Consider the following 17,136-nt stretch of genomic DNA (forward strand, 5'->3'; position numbering starts at 1 on the left):
TCTTCTGATGAACTTCAACAGTTTCTCACTAAGTTAAATGCATTTCATCCAAGGATCTAGTTTACCCTAGAAATAGAATCAAATAAGCAGTTAGCTTTTTTAGGTCTTCTGATTCTTCGCCAACCAGATGGTAACCTACATTTCTCAGTCTATAGAAAGAAGACTCATACAGGCCATTATATCCATGCTGAATCTCATCACCATCCCAGTCAAAAGGCAGGAACTATTAAAACACTGGTTCATCGTGCCCACTCCTTTTGTTCTTCAGACGATCTATTACAGAAAGAACTGCAATATATTACTTCTTCCTTTCTATCTAATGGATAAGAATTCCTTCATCAAAAGAGCTTTGAGTAGTTTTAATATGTCTTCCTTTTCAAATACAGAAGAAATAACGTGCATTCTTATCCCTTATGTACAAGGCATTAGTGAACGTATAGCAGAAGTTTTAAAACCACTGAATATTTTTGTTGCTTTTCAACCATTCAGAAAAATCTCCACCTTTCTCACTTCTCCTAAGGACAAGCTTCCGCATCTTAATTATCCAGGTGTTTACCAGATTCCTTGCTCTTGTGGATTATCTTTTTTCGGACAAACAGGAAGATCGGCCTCTATTCGGCTAGAAGAAAACCAGTCTTATATTCAATACCTTGAACCTGAACAGTCTGGACTTGCAGAACATGCCATCATCACTAAACATAGAGTTCATTGGAAAAAAACAAGAGTCCTTCACAAAAGTCAGTTCCTCGTGGAATGGCTTTATAAAGAAACATGTGAAACTTTACTTCATGCACCTAACTTAAACAGATCTGATGGTTTACGTCTATCCCCTTTATGGGAGATAATACTTTATAATTCAGCTAATCTTTCCTAACTTTTTATTGTGTGTGTGTGTATATATATATATATATATTTTTTTTTTTTTTTTCTTTGTTAGGAAATTTATTGACCTTTTTAGTTATCTTACACTAGCTACTTAGGTGGCACTTTTTGGAATTGTCAGTTATTGTTTAATTTGAGATTAAAATGTACTGACACACAGGCGAAAATTACTATTAAATCTTTTTACTTGAGTTTTTCCGTTATTAATTTTGTATTTATATGTCTGCTCACGGTTTGCCATTATTAAAATTTATCTGAAATAAGAGGAATAAAACTGTTGTGATAGTAAAGTTCATTTGCCTAAAAATTGTTGGAATAAGTGAAATGTGGATAGTTGAGGAGGATGACATCCAAACAGGAATAGAGATGGAGGAATATCATGTGTTTCATGAAGGTAGTAGAAGTGCTGTTGATGGAAGAGTTTATACCCATCCAAGATGGAGATGCAAGGAGCAAATAGTTGGCAGTGATTTTGAGACAGTATAGTGTGAGGTAGTGGGAAATAGGATGAAAATTTAGTTGGGTGTGATATGAGGCTCATACATTTCTTTCCCAATGCCTACCACATTACCAGGTATATAGCAAATGTGGAAGGCATTGGGAAAGAAATGTAATATTAGCAAATAAGAAAAGAGTGATTGTTATGGGTGATTTTAATTAATGTCATATAGATTAGAATGAAGAGATGGCATCCGTGAAGAATGAGCTTTGTTACATACAGCCTAACTACCTTAGGCAGTATGTAAGAGAGGGCATACAAGAATCAAGGGTCTTGGATTTGATCATCTCATCAAAGGGTTGCTATAAATGAGGTGTCAAATCTTCCTCCATGAGTTGGTGAGAGTGACCATGAGGTGATCACCTGGACAGCGGCCAGCCATATGAGGACTTCTGTGAGAGAGAGGGACATACGTGGAACTACAGTATATGGCTGGTGAGATTGTGAAAAAATCAGGAACAGCTTGCAGCTATATTATGGAATAAGGAATTGAATTGAAAGGAGATGAGTGCTTTTTGGACCCTACTAAAGATCTTTCTTGCAGAGGGCCATGTCTGAATATGTTCCAAGGATCAGGAAGTTAAATAAGTTAGGCAAAATGGATGAATGTAGGTATTAGACATGTTGTCTGGAAGAAGACAGCATTATGGAAGCAGTACAAGATGAATGAGAGCAAGCAATGAATGTGATGTGCTTGGTAAGGGTAGCAGGAATGCAGTATGCACAGTAGTTAGCTAGTGAGGCAAAAAAAAAAAAGTCCCAGAATCCTTTTGATATGTGTCCATTGAATACTAGTTGGCAAAAATGGTAGATTGATAACCATTGCAGAAGATAAAGCTGATGTATTAAATGAGCATTTGTTTAAGTATTTTATCATCATGAATGTGACATCATGTAGAACTTGAATACACTGGGAAGGGTGGTGGACGAACTGATGGTAATTGTGCAGGAGGTGTGTGAGGAATTGAGTAAACTTAGTATTAATAAGGCTATATGGTTCAATGATATATATATCACTACATGTTTGAGTGGAATGTTCCAGGATATTAACAACAGCTTTGCCATACTTTTTTTAATGAGGTTTACACCGGGGGAAAAAAGTAGAGAATTGGGCCACTTCATAAGGGAAGTGATAAGACTAAAGCTTCAAAGGCCAATCTGCATGTCTGAAGTAGTGGTTGAAGTCTTAGAGGTTAATGTGGACTAAGATAGATTCAGAATTGGGTTGACAACAGTAGCATTCTCATTGATGGTAAGTATGCATTTGCTAAAGAAAGATCATGTTTTAGCATGATCTTTCTTTATGATTGCTTACATATTATAACAACGTGACAAATGCAGTGGACAAAAGCGATTCATATATGGTGTGGTATATTTAGATTTTACAAAAGCCTTTGATAGATTGCTATTTGATAGGCTAGTAATTAAATTGGAACAGATAGATAGGATGGGATAGTAGATTAGTGTGCTAAATTTGAGATTGACTGTCTTATATGTATCTGCAGTATATGGAAGAGTGATATCTCAGAAGAGGAAAGTCAGTGGTGATGTGCATCAGTGATCTGCTTTGGGGCTGTTGCTGTTTAACTTGTGTGCTAATGATATAGAGAAAGGTTTGAATGGTGATTTGCAGTTGTTTTAAGATTATACAAAGTTGGGGGAGGAGATGTTGTTATAGCTCTGCAAGAGGACTTGAATAGATGCAGTCAATAGACAAGTGAGTGGGGTTGATAATTCAGTGTTGTGGAGTGTAAGGTTTCAAAATTTGGGAAGCAAATGATTGTGGACAAGGACCAAAAACTTCAAGGACTTGTTGTTAAATGTGTGTGTGTGTGTGGGCAGCACAGCAGATTATGGCAATGATATGAAGGATACTGACATGTGGAAGTAAGGATGTTATGGTTCCATTGTATAAGGCTTTGATCAGGCCACATAGAGATGATTGACTGAAGTAGTTTCTGAGCTCTGGAATGTTAAGTATGAAGGTGAATGGAGGAAATGCAATTTGCATAGTCTGGCAGATAAGAGGAGGAGGAGGAGGAGGGAGGTATAATTCCTTACCAACTTATATGATTGAGACATATAAATCGGTAAGGAATTATTACCATATTAATGTGGTTGAAGTTTTTTTATAGAATGCGGAAAAACAGGGGAGAACAAGAGGCCATCCCTGGAATATATATAAGGAGGGTATAAACATGTTAGGATGACAAGTAGGTTTTTTTTTTTTTTAGCATGGAGAGTGGCAGATGATTGAAATGTGAGTGCTAAGATGGTGAATGCATTTAAAGCATGGTATGAAGGTGTATATGTTTGTGGCAGTGGAACCTCCTATAATTTGTCTTTTGACTCTGTGAGGTCTAATTATGATAATAATAACAATGTTCATTATTTTCTTATCTTATTTTGCGCTTTCCAAAAACAGGCATGCAGCTATAATTGTTACCACAAAGTGACAAAGAAACATTTAAATGCTGAAAAAGTTTGCTATTTTAAAAGCCAAAAAAAAAAAAAACCTTGAATAGGTGTTGTTTTGATTTGCTAAATCAAAGACTTTTGCCTTGGGAGAGCATTTTGAGTATCCAGGGTTTAGTGTTTTCCAGCATGGCCTCTATCAGGGCCGTGTTCAGTGGATGCTTTCCTCTGGAATATGAACAGTTCTGCTCAGTGGTAGGGTGAGCCTGTCACTGAGTGGAACCACCACTGAATTGGACGATCCTTTGGTCACTCGTTGGGAGTGGTTTGGGGGGGGGGGGATCACCTAATTTTTAGAGAAATGCTTTACTTATACAGTACCTGACAAATGGTGAATTTGTCAGTAGTCACAAGAAACACAATTTTTAATTTTCCTACTACATTATGATTTTGGAAGCCAAGGATGCTAGGCTAGTCATGGATCTAAGGCATGGATAAACCAAATAAGAAGAAAGAAAGAAAGAATGAATGAATGACCTCTGCATTCATTCAGTGTGGTACTTCTGCTTATCCAACTCTGAATTTCCAAGTCAACAGTAGTATCCTATACAATATCAAATATACATTCCATCAAAAAAGTCTGAAGAATAATGCAAGTAACATGAGCTAACAAGGTAATTTCTAGAACAATATAACCAATGTGGAGGTGCCACCTATTCTTTCATTTCTATGATGTATTAAGACTTTCAGCTGTCCTGGTTGACTGAGTGGATACTGTCTCTGCTCTTCAACCAGCAGATATAGATTTAGTTCCTTTAGACATGGACATTTTTTAATGTCTTTAGGTGTAGACAGTTTTTGTCATTCATTTTGAGACCTCTACCTTCCAAATTTGGAGATCCGAAGTGGCTTGAAAAAGTACTATGTTTGGTGTCTAGAATAAGGTTTCAATATTATTCAACATTTGATCCCCCCCCCCCCAAAAAAAAACGGTATTTAAAATCTGTGATGTATAAATTTACAACCTATCATAGATGTAAAAATAAAATTTTAATTGTAAAGGCTCTCTCAAAGACTCGAGGCTTTTATTCTTCCTTGCAATTCTCTGTAGTACACATGCTGTGCTCAATATCAGCAGTATGTGGCAGTGATTTGTTTACAAATTCATTAGCAGTTATTGTTGGCACAGAACAAATATAACAGAAATATTTTATATTTTTCGTATTTTATAAAAATTAATAGAAATTGTCTTAAGAAAATCCCCAAAACAGCCATTTCATTGATTTTACACAATGTAACTCTGTATTTAACACAAGTAGATTTAAATTTCCAAACGTTTAACTAGTCAGATTTTGTCAGGATGCTAATAAAAACCTCCAATAAAAATATTAACCTAACTATTAATTTGTCTACAAGGGTAGAAAAATCTGAACTCTGTGGTGGACTCAGAAAGTTAAAGAGGCAATCATGGAAAAGAAGAAGACAGCATATTGAAAGTTCCTTACAAGTAGTTCAGTATGTGCTCTGAGAGAATACAGAGAAAAATGTAAGAAAACTAAGTATTATGTAAAAATAACTAAGTGAAAGTCACAGGAAAACTATGGTGGCAAATATCAGGGAGGTGTGAAAAAATGTTCTAGAGGCTATTGAAAAAGCTTAGAAGGGGAAGAGAGAATACTGTATACTTTCCTTTAGTATTACACAGTGATCAGCATTCATTTTAGACAAATTATGGACTTTACAACCATGTTAAAAATAATATGAAGATTGAAATGTTGAGAAATTAAAATTATTAAGATCATCATCTGGAGTATACACACACACACACATATATATAGAGAGAGAGAGACAAGCTGTGTTACATTTCACACCGTATGCTAAAGAGACAATGATTTGATGATCAAATCATATGAGAATTATAGAAGAATTTCTCTACTGAATAGGTTCTAGATATGATTTCTGCAAGCATTTGTGAAAAAGCTAAGAAAAATTATTTAAGAGAAACTTGGAGAACAGCAAGCTGGTTTCAGACCAAATAGAATATATTAAGGATCTATGTTTATTTTTTGTAAATCTGTAAAAGGCATGTTGCATTGTGCTAAGAGAAAAGCTGCAGTTAGATGATGTAAAAGGGCATTGTATTGAGCAATACATTGTCTGTAGTTGAGTTATAAGTCAAATAAGTCAACACTTTCTCCTTCAGCACTTAGGATTGAAGGAGGAAGATGGTTTGATGTAACATCAGGAGTAAGAAAGAGTATACACTATCTTCATTGTTATTCGTTATCTATATGAATCACATTATGTAGGAAAGTGACATTAGACCTAATATCATGATATCAATAATAGGATGGTTAAACCTATTATTGATACGATGATGATATTCAGCCTGTATATTCCCCTCTTCAGGGTGAAGACCTCTTCCATTGTAGGACAGTTGTGTCTACTTCTCCCATGGTGACCCAGTTCATCTTGGGAGACATTCCATCCATGAAATGCTATAAACCTATCATAAAATCAGTGTGACTGTGGCTGGGATAAGAATTAGATAACCTGGGAATCTTGCACTTGAGAACAAATATAGTTTTTCAAGCCTTCAGTAAGGAGGATGGCAATCTCACACTCGGTGATTCAAATCCTCTGTCACTTAAGGATTTTCACAAACATCCATACCAAAAATATGGGATTCAAACCTCATATCCTATTGGTTGGATAATGAGTGCACCTGCTCTGTTAACCAGGCTAGTATTGTATCTCTTATATCTATCAGTCACATGCATTCTCTTGGCACTTTGTCTGTTTAATATGCCATTCTCCATATTAGACACTTTGGATTCAAAAGATCTTATGAAGGTTCTTTGTATCCAAGACAGGATTCAAATGAGGATCTTTTCAATCCAAGGGCTTTGTCATTACCATCTGAGCTATTAAGGCTCAACTCTGGTTTTTTATTCAGTAAAATTGACAAACTAACTGAACAACACACATGCAAATACTAACAGACATAATATGATGGCTGTGCAGTCTTTGTGTCTTTGATTAATTACAACAAACTAAATTTAATTTTATCCTCTCTCAAAATGGGATATGCTGCACATTGTGGCTATTTAGTGATTCAAATAAAGTACTCTTTATAATACAACTTGGGTTTTTATCTGCACTTTTTTTTTTCCATAATGATGAATTTCTTTTACTTAATCCTAGCTACTGTATGTAGATTTCTCACAACTTGTGTGATAGAGGAAAAAATTACTTATTTTTTTTTGTGATGGAGGGCTTGTGCCTTTCAATGATTCGGAGCTATGCTGGAGGTAACATAGCTATCAGTAGAGCCTCCCATGCTGGACAGGTCAAAGACCAAACTAAAGAGATACCCTGCAGTCTCCTCAGGTTGGTGGGTGGTTGTTGCAGCAGGCAGTCAGTCACCACCATTGCCTGGAACTGTCTAACAGATTTCAAGGTTGAACATGGACTATAAAAACTTTGTTTAAACTTGGATCCCTTAAATGTGTAATTGACGCAGTAGAAAATTACAATATTCAGATCTTGACTGTACAATAAATCAGATGGCCAGGTCAAGGAAACCTACAGACAAATAATAGAACAATATTCTGCAGTGGAACATATAGTGAAAGACGTGAAAATGGTGTGGGTTTTATGGTGCAGATCTTACCATGTGTAAAAATTTTCACATCATTAGATGATCAACTGTGTTATATCTGTATTCTTGGTCATCTGTTTGATGTTGCAATTACCAATGTTTATGCATCAACAGAAGATAAAGATGATGATGTTAAAGATAAAGTTTATGAGTAACTAGAAACGATATATGATTCTTAACCTGATCATTTTATAAAATTAGTTATGCATGACTTTAATGCTCAAATATAAAAAGAAACAAGATGTAGATCTTGTTTCTTTAGCCCAGATAGTCTGCCTGAAGTTAGTAATGACAATGGGATCCGAGTTATTAATTTTGCATCCTCCAGATGTTTACAGTCAGTAGCACATACTTTCCCAGAAGAAATATTCATAAACAAACTTGGCTTTCCCCAGATGGAACAGTAAACAACCAAATAGATCATGTAATGATAAACAATGTATACATGGCATGCATAAAAAAATGTCTCTCTATGTATAGAGAAGCTGTGCATCGTTACTTTTTACCAGGTTACATCATTATTTATTACCAGGTAATGATCATTACCTGGTAATAGCACATTTCAGTCTAAAATTTTTTGTTGAATAGAGAAGTTTTATCATAAACAGAAATACTAATCAATATAATATTGAAAAATGGGGGGATGTGCACATACAAAGACAATATGCAGAAAAGATAAAATGGGAAACAGAAAGTAAATGGACTCAAATCAAAAATATTATTATTCATTGTGCAGAATAAATTCTTCAATTCACAAACCACAGAAAGAAAAGCAAATGGTTCAATAAGGGTATGTAAAGACTATAAAGAAACAATAAGATGAGGTTGAAAATGCTACAGAACCCATCACCAGAAAATGCTGAAATTATAGGACCTGCAGAAATTTAACATGTATAATACAGACTGCACCAAAAAAGAAAGAAGACTGGCAGAGAAAAAATACTAATACTAACAACCAAGGAAATTTAATTATCCAAGAGAGAAAGAATGAGGAATTCTTGAGGAATTAAGACAATATTTTGAGAGACTACTAAACAAGTCTTTACCATCACCAGATAGAAACCTTATACTAGAGGCACAATGTTTAGATTAATTTATTATTTATTGTATGGCTATTACATTGCAAGAAAAAGAAACATATACAGTATCGGTAACAATTATAACTATGTATATAATTAAAATATAAATAGACATATATATATATATATCTACTCTATGCTATAAAATGATAAGCTGAAATTAGAAAGGATGTTTCTAATTTCAGCTTATCATTTTATGTGATGTCGGCTTGAAATGGATGTAGGCTGTAACTTTTTTGTGTAACGTTTTTGTCAAGTTATTTGAAACGTTTGGAAACTCGGGCTACCCTGAGTGTCGAGTCTTCAAAATTCGAGTCATCGGAATTCAAGGAGAACCGACCTACCAGTCCGGAACACGGGGGGGAGACGTCAGGGAGCAGAGCCCACTAGTATGTATATAAAATCTAAACTCGACATCTCTAAATATATGTATATAACATAAACACACTAAATATACAGACAACACCAGTAGAAATTACAAATACGAAAATTAAGATTCTTCTATCAGTCAGATATTACAAGTTTATATCTTAGTTATTAATCCAGTCAATAGTCGTCGCAAGTGTTGGAACTAGGAAATCTTGTTCCTCTCCTTCATATGCTCTCTGTGGACATTCTTGGCGAATATAGCAAATGGTCTTCTTCTCACTTCCACAGTCACACATTGTGGGGAACAAATTTTCTGGCACTTGTAAAAAAAGTCTGCACATCAACCGTGGTTAGTCCTTAACCTATTAGAGTAATCCAAGTTTACAATGTTTAGAAGAAAATGTTGATGAAGAAATCACAATTGAGGCATCATTCTGATTGAAGTTGACAATGTTATTAAATCACTAAAAAATAATAACACAGCCAGTGAAAATAAAATTACAGCAAAACTTCTAAAAATTAGAGAAACACTCCTAACAACCAATATTTATGAACTCATCAAGATGATATGACAAAAATAATAAATCCCAGTTGATTGTAATACAGCAATACTGTGTTCTATTTTTTTTTTTTTTTTTTTTTTTTTTTAAGTGACCTTACGATAACCAGTAACCGTGGAGGTATCTCTCTCTCTCTCTCTCTCTCTCTCTCTCTCTCTCTCTCTCTCTCTCTCTCTCTCAGCCACCTGCTACAAAATACTGTCTACACTGATCTGGAAAAGGATTAATCCATGTTCTTCAAACATAGGAGTGTTTCAGTGTGGATTCTTCAAGGGAAAGTTGACAATTGATTATATTTTCATTCTTGAACAACTCTTAGAAAAATTTATGAGTTTGATAAAGAATTACATCTAGTATTTGTAGACTATAAACAAGCATATGACAGTATACATCAAAACATACTGTGGGATGCAATGAGACTTTTTAGAATACCACAAAAGTATATAAATATGATACAACTGTGTAATTGTTACATCCCTCTGAGAGGTATGTTTTCTCCAGGAACAATTATCAAATTTTGAAATAAAATCTGGACTCTGCCAAGGAGATGCTCTTCACTAATTTTGTTTAGTCTAGAATTGGAAAAAGTCATTAGAGACCTAAATAAATAAAGGAGAATGGAAATGAATGGGAACAACATCCTGTTGGTTTATACTGATGACATTGTTATCCTTGGAGATTCCCATCAGGATATATACAAAGTGTATCTATTTTAATCAAGGCAAATAAGCCTGTGGGTCTTGTCATAAATCACGAAAAGACTAAACATATGTGTTTCAAGGACCCGTCAAGGCTGATTCAACGTGGCTGTTAATAATTATATGCTTTGAGCAAGTGGATAAATTTAACTATCTAGGAGTTAACATTTACAACCACAATGATATGCATCAAGAGATAGAGGAGAGAATTGAGAAGGCCAACTATGGGTGTTTTTGTGATTTATAACTCCTGAAGTTTAGAATACTGTCAAGAAAATCAAAAGAAATCTATTTAAAGCTATCTACAGCATTAACCTGCAATTGAAACACGGTCAACAAAAAAATAAGATAGGGAGATAATAGGAAGCATATCACATTTGAAAGAAAAATACTGAAAAAAATTTCTGGACCATCTTACAATCAAAATACTAGACTGTATGAATGGAGGCATAATGAGTACCTGCAGAATCTGTTTCAAAGATAAAACATCCTATCATTTATAAGAGGTGAGAGAATTCAGTGGTTTGGTCACATTTAGAAAGCAGAATCAGACAAGTACAGGCAATCCCCAGGTTACGGACAAGATATGTTCCTTGAGAACGTCTTTAGGTCAGATTTGTATGTAACTTGGATCCATGGTGAACAGCGCATATGCAGTAATAATAATAATACCCCTGTGCTGTGATAATAAGTTGCAGAAACTATTGTGCTCTTTCTTTTAATTCAAACAAACAGAACATAAAAACAAACTTATACAAAAAGTTTAGTTAGGAAAAATTTCAAAATTTTGAAGGTTGCATCAATGCCTTTCTTACTGGAAGGAGCATTTTTGAGACAAGAAGGTAGGCTAACATTAATCAGAAGATGATGATGGAGGTGTGCTAGAGAGGATAGAGTGGGTGCTGGAGAATTAGGATTTGATTCTGTTGCTGGAGGAGGGGAGCTTACCACTGAAGTCGGTTCTTGGAAAAGGTATCTAGGATTGTTTGCACAACCTTTTTCTTTTTTTCATCATAAATTACCTTGTAGCAGCTGATGGTCTTACTAACTGCATGTTAAACCTTTATAAACAGCTCAATGTTAGGATCTTGCTCCTCAGTTCTTAGCAAATCCTGCTTCAATGAGACAAAAGTCTTCAGCTAATTCTTTTGTCATAAACTTTCTTGGCTCTGGATCTTCTGATTCTTTGTGTTCTTGTGTTTCTATAAACTTCACTATCTCCGTAAGATTTTCATTTTAATTCTTGTGAATTAGACTCTAGTAAGTCACTGACTTCATTGATGTCCAATTGCAGTGAATTACCACTATCCATCACAGCATTTCTGGCTTTGGCGATGTCTTCTTCTTCTTCTGTGAAGCCACAAAAATCATCTCAAAATTGAGGGCACAGTTTGTTCCACACCTCTTTAATTATTGATTGCTTCACTTCCTTCCAAGAATCAGCAATGTTTTTGATGGCATTATGGATGTTATAATTCTTTCAGAATTCTCTCAAGGTCATCACGTCATATTCTGTAGCCCTGACTACTTGCAGGAATGTATGCTGTAAGTAATAAGCCTTACATGCAGAAATGACTCCCTGGTCCATTGTCTGTAGTAATGATGTAGTGTTGGGTGGTAAAAATATGACCTTTACATTAGGGTTAAGGTCATCTAAAGATGTTGTATGTCCAGGAGCATTGTCCAGCACAAGCAGAATTTTAAAGGGAATTTTCTTTTCTGAACAATAATGTCCCACAGCAGGAATAAAACAGTTCAAGAACCAATCTTCAGACATAGCAAGTGTGACTCAGGCACTTAAATTTGACTTCCAAATAATGGGAAGAGCTGCTTTGATAATGCAGTAAGGTGCTCTTGGATTTTTGGAGCAGTAAGTAAGCAAAGGCTTGAGCTTAAAATCTCCAGATGCATTACCCTCAAGCATTAAGATTAGTCTGTCCTTTGCTACTGTATGCACTGGTGCATTTTTGTTCTTCTTTTGAGGTTTATGTTCTTTCAGGTATTTTTTTCCAGAGCAAACCACTTTCCTCTGCGTTAAATATTTGTTCTAGTAAATAACCCCATCCTCAGTAATTTTCTTCAACATTTCAGGAAATTCATTTGCTGCAGCTACATCGGCACTGGCTGCCTCTCCCTTTTAATATTATGCATATATGCATAATATTAAAATTGCATAATGCAAGTTAAGACAAAAGCGATGCTGTGCATAAACGACCATATAAACAATGAGACTAGTCACTAGTGTAAAGATACTGCACCTACAAACCGCTTACGCCATGTGGGTTTGTTTACGTGTGTGAAAGAAACTAGTTCTCAAATTATTAATTTAATTATTGGGGAGCCTTAGGGCCCATTTATAAGTACAGAATGCCTCAGTTTTGCATAAGTACAGGCAGTTCACGGGTCGTCCATAATCTGTGGACTGCCTGTACTTAGAAATAAAATTGACAAGAAAAGATCCACAGGAAGACCCCCAAACATGATGGATGTGGTAATGAACTTATGACTTATAAGCTGGATGAGCACTTTACACCAGAATGCAGCTTATGATAGAGACAGATGTAGAAATTAGTTATTGCAGAATTAGAGCTAGATTGTCCATTAAGCTGTTGAGGAAGATGAAAAGATCAAAATAAAGAAAATCCATTCTCTGAAGTACTTTCAGAATTACATTTGCTGGAGTTTCTGCTCCAGAGTTGTATTTTATATCCAACTCAGTTTTGCATAAAAAGTTGTACTCTGATAATATTTCATAATTTGATATTTCTCAATAAGATGTAGCGACAGTAGAAGAACGACAGTACGTTGCACCCTTCGATTGGAAAAGACCTAAGTTCGATTCTTGTCGTGACAAGAGGAATCTTTATGGACTTTTTCAATTGAAGGTGAGTTAGCCGATCTCATACGGAGGCAGCAGAGTTTTTTCTCCTGAAAACTAGGATTTTTCATCACACATAGACAAAAACACTAGTGGTGGTGGGCAGTAGATGGCATTGGTGTAGATGATGATGGTAGTTGCAGTTCACTGTAGTTGGTGGATTAAGTGGTGGAGACGGAGAGTTATAGAGTGTATGCCCTCTATCAATGAGTCTTTGTACTCCTTAGAGGTGTCATGTAATAATAATAATAATAAGATTACAGTAATATTTTTTCTGTATTATTTTCAATTATTATTTGCTACTTTATATATCATTTTATCCTTATTTAAGAAACCTGGGTTTTGTATCTTTAATAGAAGAAAGAACGACAAATTAAAAGACTTCATCGTGAAATTGAAAAATTAATTTCAGAAGCAGAAGGGAAAGAATCTGTCATATCCAAACAGAAAAGAGATGTCAAGTAAGACTTCTTTCATTTATCCAAAATAATTTTTTTCATTCAGATACTGTAAAAATAAATAAATTTCCTCATAGAGTTGATGCTATTTTTTAAGCTTTTCAATAGAACACATCAATAGAGTTGAGAAAAGGCCCACTACATGATTTGCAAATGAAGCTTTATTTGTTTTTAACTTATGAAATACTGAGAGCATTAAGTTCTCATAAACAGATTGTGTTGAAACCGCTGTCTCTCTCATTCCAAAACAATAATATAGTACCACTATAGATCCATAAAGTATTTCTAAACCATACTCCTACCACAAAATGGACAAACTATAGTAAAAAAAATTCAGTATAGCAAACTGTCCACTATAATAATCTCTGCAAACATGTCATAGTGAAAACTGATTATAACATAGTTGCTATAGTCTTCTTCTATGATTTTAACGGGCTCTTACGTGTCCATAACCGTACATGGTGTCATTGGATTTCATAACCATGATTCTAGAATAAGGTGGTTAGTCCTATATCTATAAGCATACTTTGTATGTAAATTGTGTGTTTTCCTGGTTGATTTACCTGTATGTAGTAGGTATCTCAGTACGAGACTGACTAACTCACCTTCTGTTGAAAAGCTTTGATAAAAGTTCTTTGCATCCATGTTAAGGTTTATCATTGACCTCTTTTCCTTGGCTATCTATTCTGGTTATTTCTCTTTTTGGAAGAACAAAATTTATAAACAGGGGATACCTTTATGGGGGGACCCCCTTGCCAATTTTTTATGGAAGATTTTAAAAAACAAACTCTTAATTTACAATGGAAAAGGAAACTAATAATAGTCTGGTTTTCTGGTCACCCACCTGCCTAATGGTAACTTGTCCTTTTCAGTATATAGGAAACCCACTGACACAGGTAGATACATTTACAAACTTTTCCATCACCCTTCATCTCAACAATATGGGGTCATAAAAACAATGAGACCTTGCTTGCAATACACCACACTTTTCTATCTAATGAATACAGCTCCCACAAATTTCACAAATTGCTCCCATAATATAAAAAAAATTTATATTATGGGAGCAATATAAAAAAAATTATATAATCCATCACCTTCTCTTCAGAAAGATTTTAGTAATGCTATCGCCATCTTCTATTTCCGAGGCACATCAAAAAAAATATCCAGAATCTTAAAGAAATACAATTTTTTCACCACTTTCAAGCTCCACTTAAAACTAGTTATCCTTATCTGCTCCACTAAAGACAAACTTCCTCTCCTCTCATTTCCAGATGTATATAGAGTTCCTTGTTCTTGCAAGTTAGCATACTTAAAACCTCTCTTCTTTTATCAAAAATAGTTCTCATTTCAAAGAAAATATATCTGAGCTTTGTCTTTCCCTAGGTTATCTCCTTTTTAGCCTAGATAATGTACCCTTGTTCATAAATGTTCCTTTAGTTGAAACACTAAACTTTCAAAAGCAAGACTTTCCAGCAGACATTGTCAGTCTATTTGACTTTGTCATTCACTCTGGCTACTTCACATGCCAAAATAAACTTTACCAACAAATTGAGTGTACATCAATGGATAGTCCTCTTTCTCCCCTAACTACTTCATTAAAACAATTTGAACAACGGGTACTGAATAGCGTCCTTCTTAAACTGTCCTTAGATATGTTTGATGATGTTTTTGCTGTTTGGCATGGGTACCATATAGATCTACAAGAGTTTGTCAATAAGATGAACACTTTTCACCATCATATCCAGTTCACACTTGAGAAAGAACAAAACAATTGGATTATCTTTTTTAGAGATCCTGTTACTTTTGTCAACCAAGTGATAGTGTTACGTCGTTGCTTTCTCTATATTATACCTTGTTCTACCTCTAAATAGCCCACTTTCTAATCTACTGTTGTGCCCTTAAAATATTAATTCAGTACTATTTCCTCTTCGGATATTGGCAAAATTTATTTTTATGCTGCGCCAGCCAATATCCTATAACAGAAGAGACTCTTGTTCAGGGAAATAATTCTAAATTCTAAAGGGATACACACAGTTATTAATCTTACACTAGCGCTGTGCAGATTCAGTTAGCAGTCGTGACCTGAATCTCACTTAAGCAATAATATCTAATTCCCTCCCACCAAAAGGTTCTATTTCATAAGTGGTGGTTTGAATTCGTAATCAGGCATAAACTCAAGTATAAGGTACAAAACATGTTTATTGGAAAAACACAAAACATTTACAGTTAAGAAAATTCAAATACTCAATAGAACAAAACTCACTCTAAGTTAAGGTTCGTACTAAATCACAATGAAATTGAGTAAGATAATATCTTTCAATTACGAAAAGATAAGATTAAGTGTAAGCATAACACTACTAGGATATAATTCCTTTCACAAGTTATTCACAGTACATGCATTGAACACTTTCATTAATACTCTATCAATAACTATCTTAATTCTAAATTTCATTAGTCAAGCCTAGCGATTCTCAATCAAAATACTGCCTATCAACAATTCTTCTTTATTCCACAGGGTCTTAACTAATTCAATCAAATTCTCACTTAAAAGTTCTCTATTAGTGTCCTTAGTTTACAGTATACACAAAATTTCTTATTCTTCTAAGCGATTTGTAACAACATAGAATGAAAATCTTTACATTACCGGATCCTTTCAGATTTCATGCAACCATCTCATGTAGATCTGGATTACCTTACTGTATATTTATCGGTCATCTTTGCGCCTGGCAATGCACTACGCTTTTCTTTGAATCCTTTCTGGACTGTGGCGTGCTGTCTACCGCTCCGCAGGAAACTTTCTCCATTCTCTCCGATGGGACATTCTATCAAGGCTCGATTCTGCATAGGCCGTCATATCGCGATCAGCTCCGCTTGGAAATCTTCAAGCATTCTCAAGAAAAGAACCCACCGTCCGTCATCACTGTAGTCGATCCACCGCTCTCTTGTGAACCCCCCGACAATTCTCCTAAAACCGGAATCACCGAAGAAGAAAAAGCCCTGTAATATCGCGTGCATCGTCTTTTATTCACCCTATCGGGCGCCCTCTATTCGATGTGTTTTTTACCCACAAAACCCATCATTCATGCCCCTTGGGTGATCCTGCACTCTCCCTAATCTGTTACATTAGCCTATTCCAGGTAGTTGCTCTGACATCACTTTCCGCATCGGTACAGCCTCCATCGCTATGCTCGACTCGTATTATACACAATTATTCCGGATTACTACTTATTATCTTTCTAGAAGTGCTTAAGGGTCAAAGCTGTATAACTGAGAGGAGACCTCCACATAGCCTTTAAAGGAATGCGGAGAACCGACCAGGGCTTCTGACCTAATGTCCAATCCTCACCTTCTCGTGGTGCACCCTGTTGGATATCTACTTTGATACTGAACGAACGAGGATGGGCTGACAATTTGGGATTTAGCCGACCAAATTGTATTCTTATTGGTTAAACCAAAATAAAAAATGATGGTGCAACATGACAAAATTTCATGCCGGCTGGGGCATTGTCCGGTTAAACAAGGCCCCCGTTGTTTTCGCCAGGGAACCAGGGCGAACAGCGAAAAGTCAGCTACTGGAACAAATCTGAAAACAAACCCCAACTCAACATCACCAGAGTTAAAGATCGGTACTATCAAT

At 35.3% G+C, this 17,136-nt stretch overlaps 1 protein-coding gene across 1 annotated transcript in view; it reads left to right on the forward strand.

Moving 5' to 3' along the window:
* Positions 1-17,136, forward strand: part of LOC150107635 (uncharacterized) — a 136,723-nt gene that overhangs the window by 18,879 nt on the left and 100,708 nt on the right. Inside the window, exon 4 of the mRNA XM_090392145.1 lies at positions 13,399-13,502. Coding sequence (XP_090248271.1) covers positions 13,399-13,502 — 104 coding nt within the window. The remainder of the gene's footprint in view (positions 1-13,398; positions 13,503-17,136) is intronic.

This window comes from Typopeltis vanoorti, chromosome 4, assembly GCF_054136105.1.
Source record: "Typopeltis vanoorti isolate ZY-2024b chromosome 4, IOZ_Tvanoo_1.0, whole genome shotgun sequence".
Classification (NCBI taxonomy): Eukaryota; Metazoa; Arthropoda; class Arachnida; order Uropygi; family Thelyphonidae; genus Typopeltis; species Typopeltis vanoorti.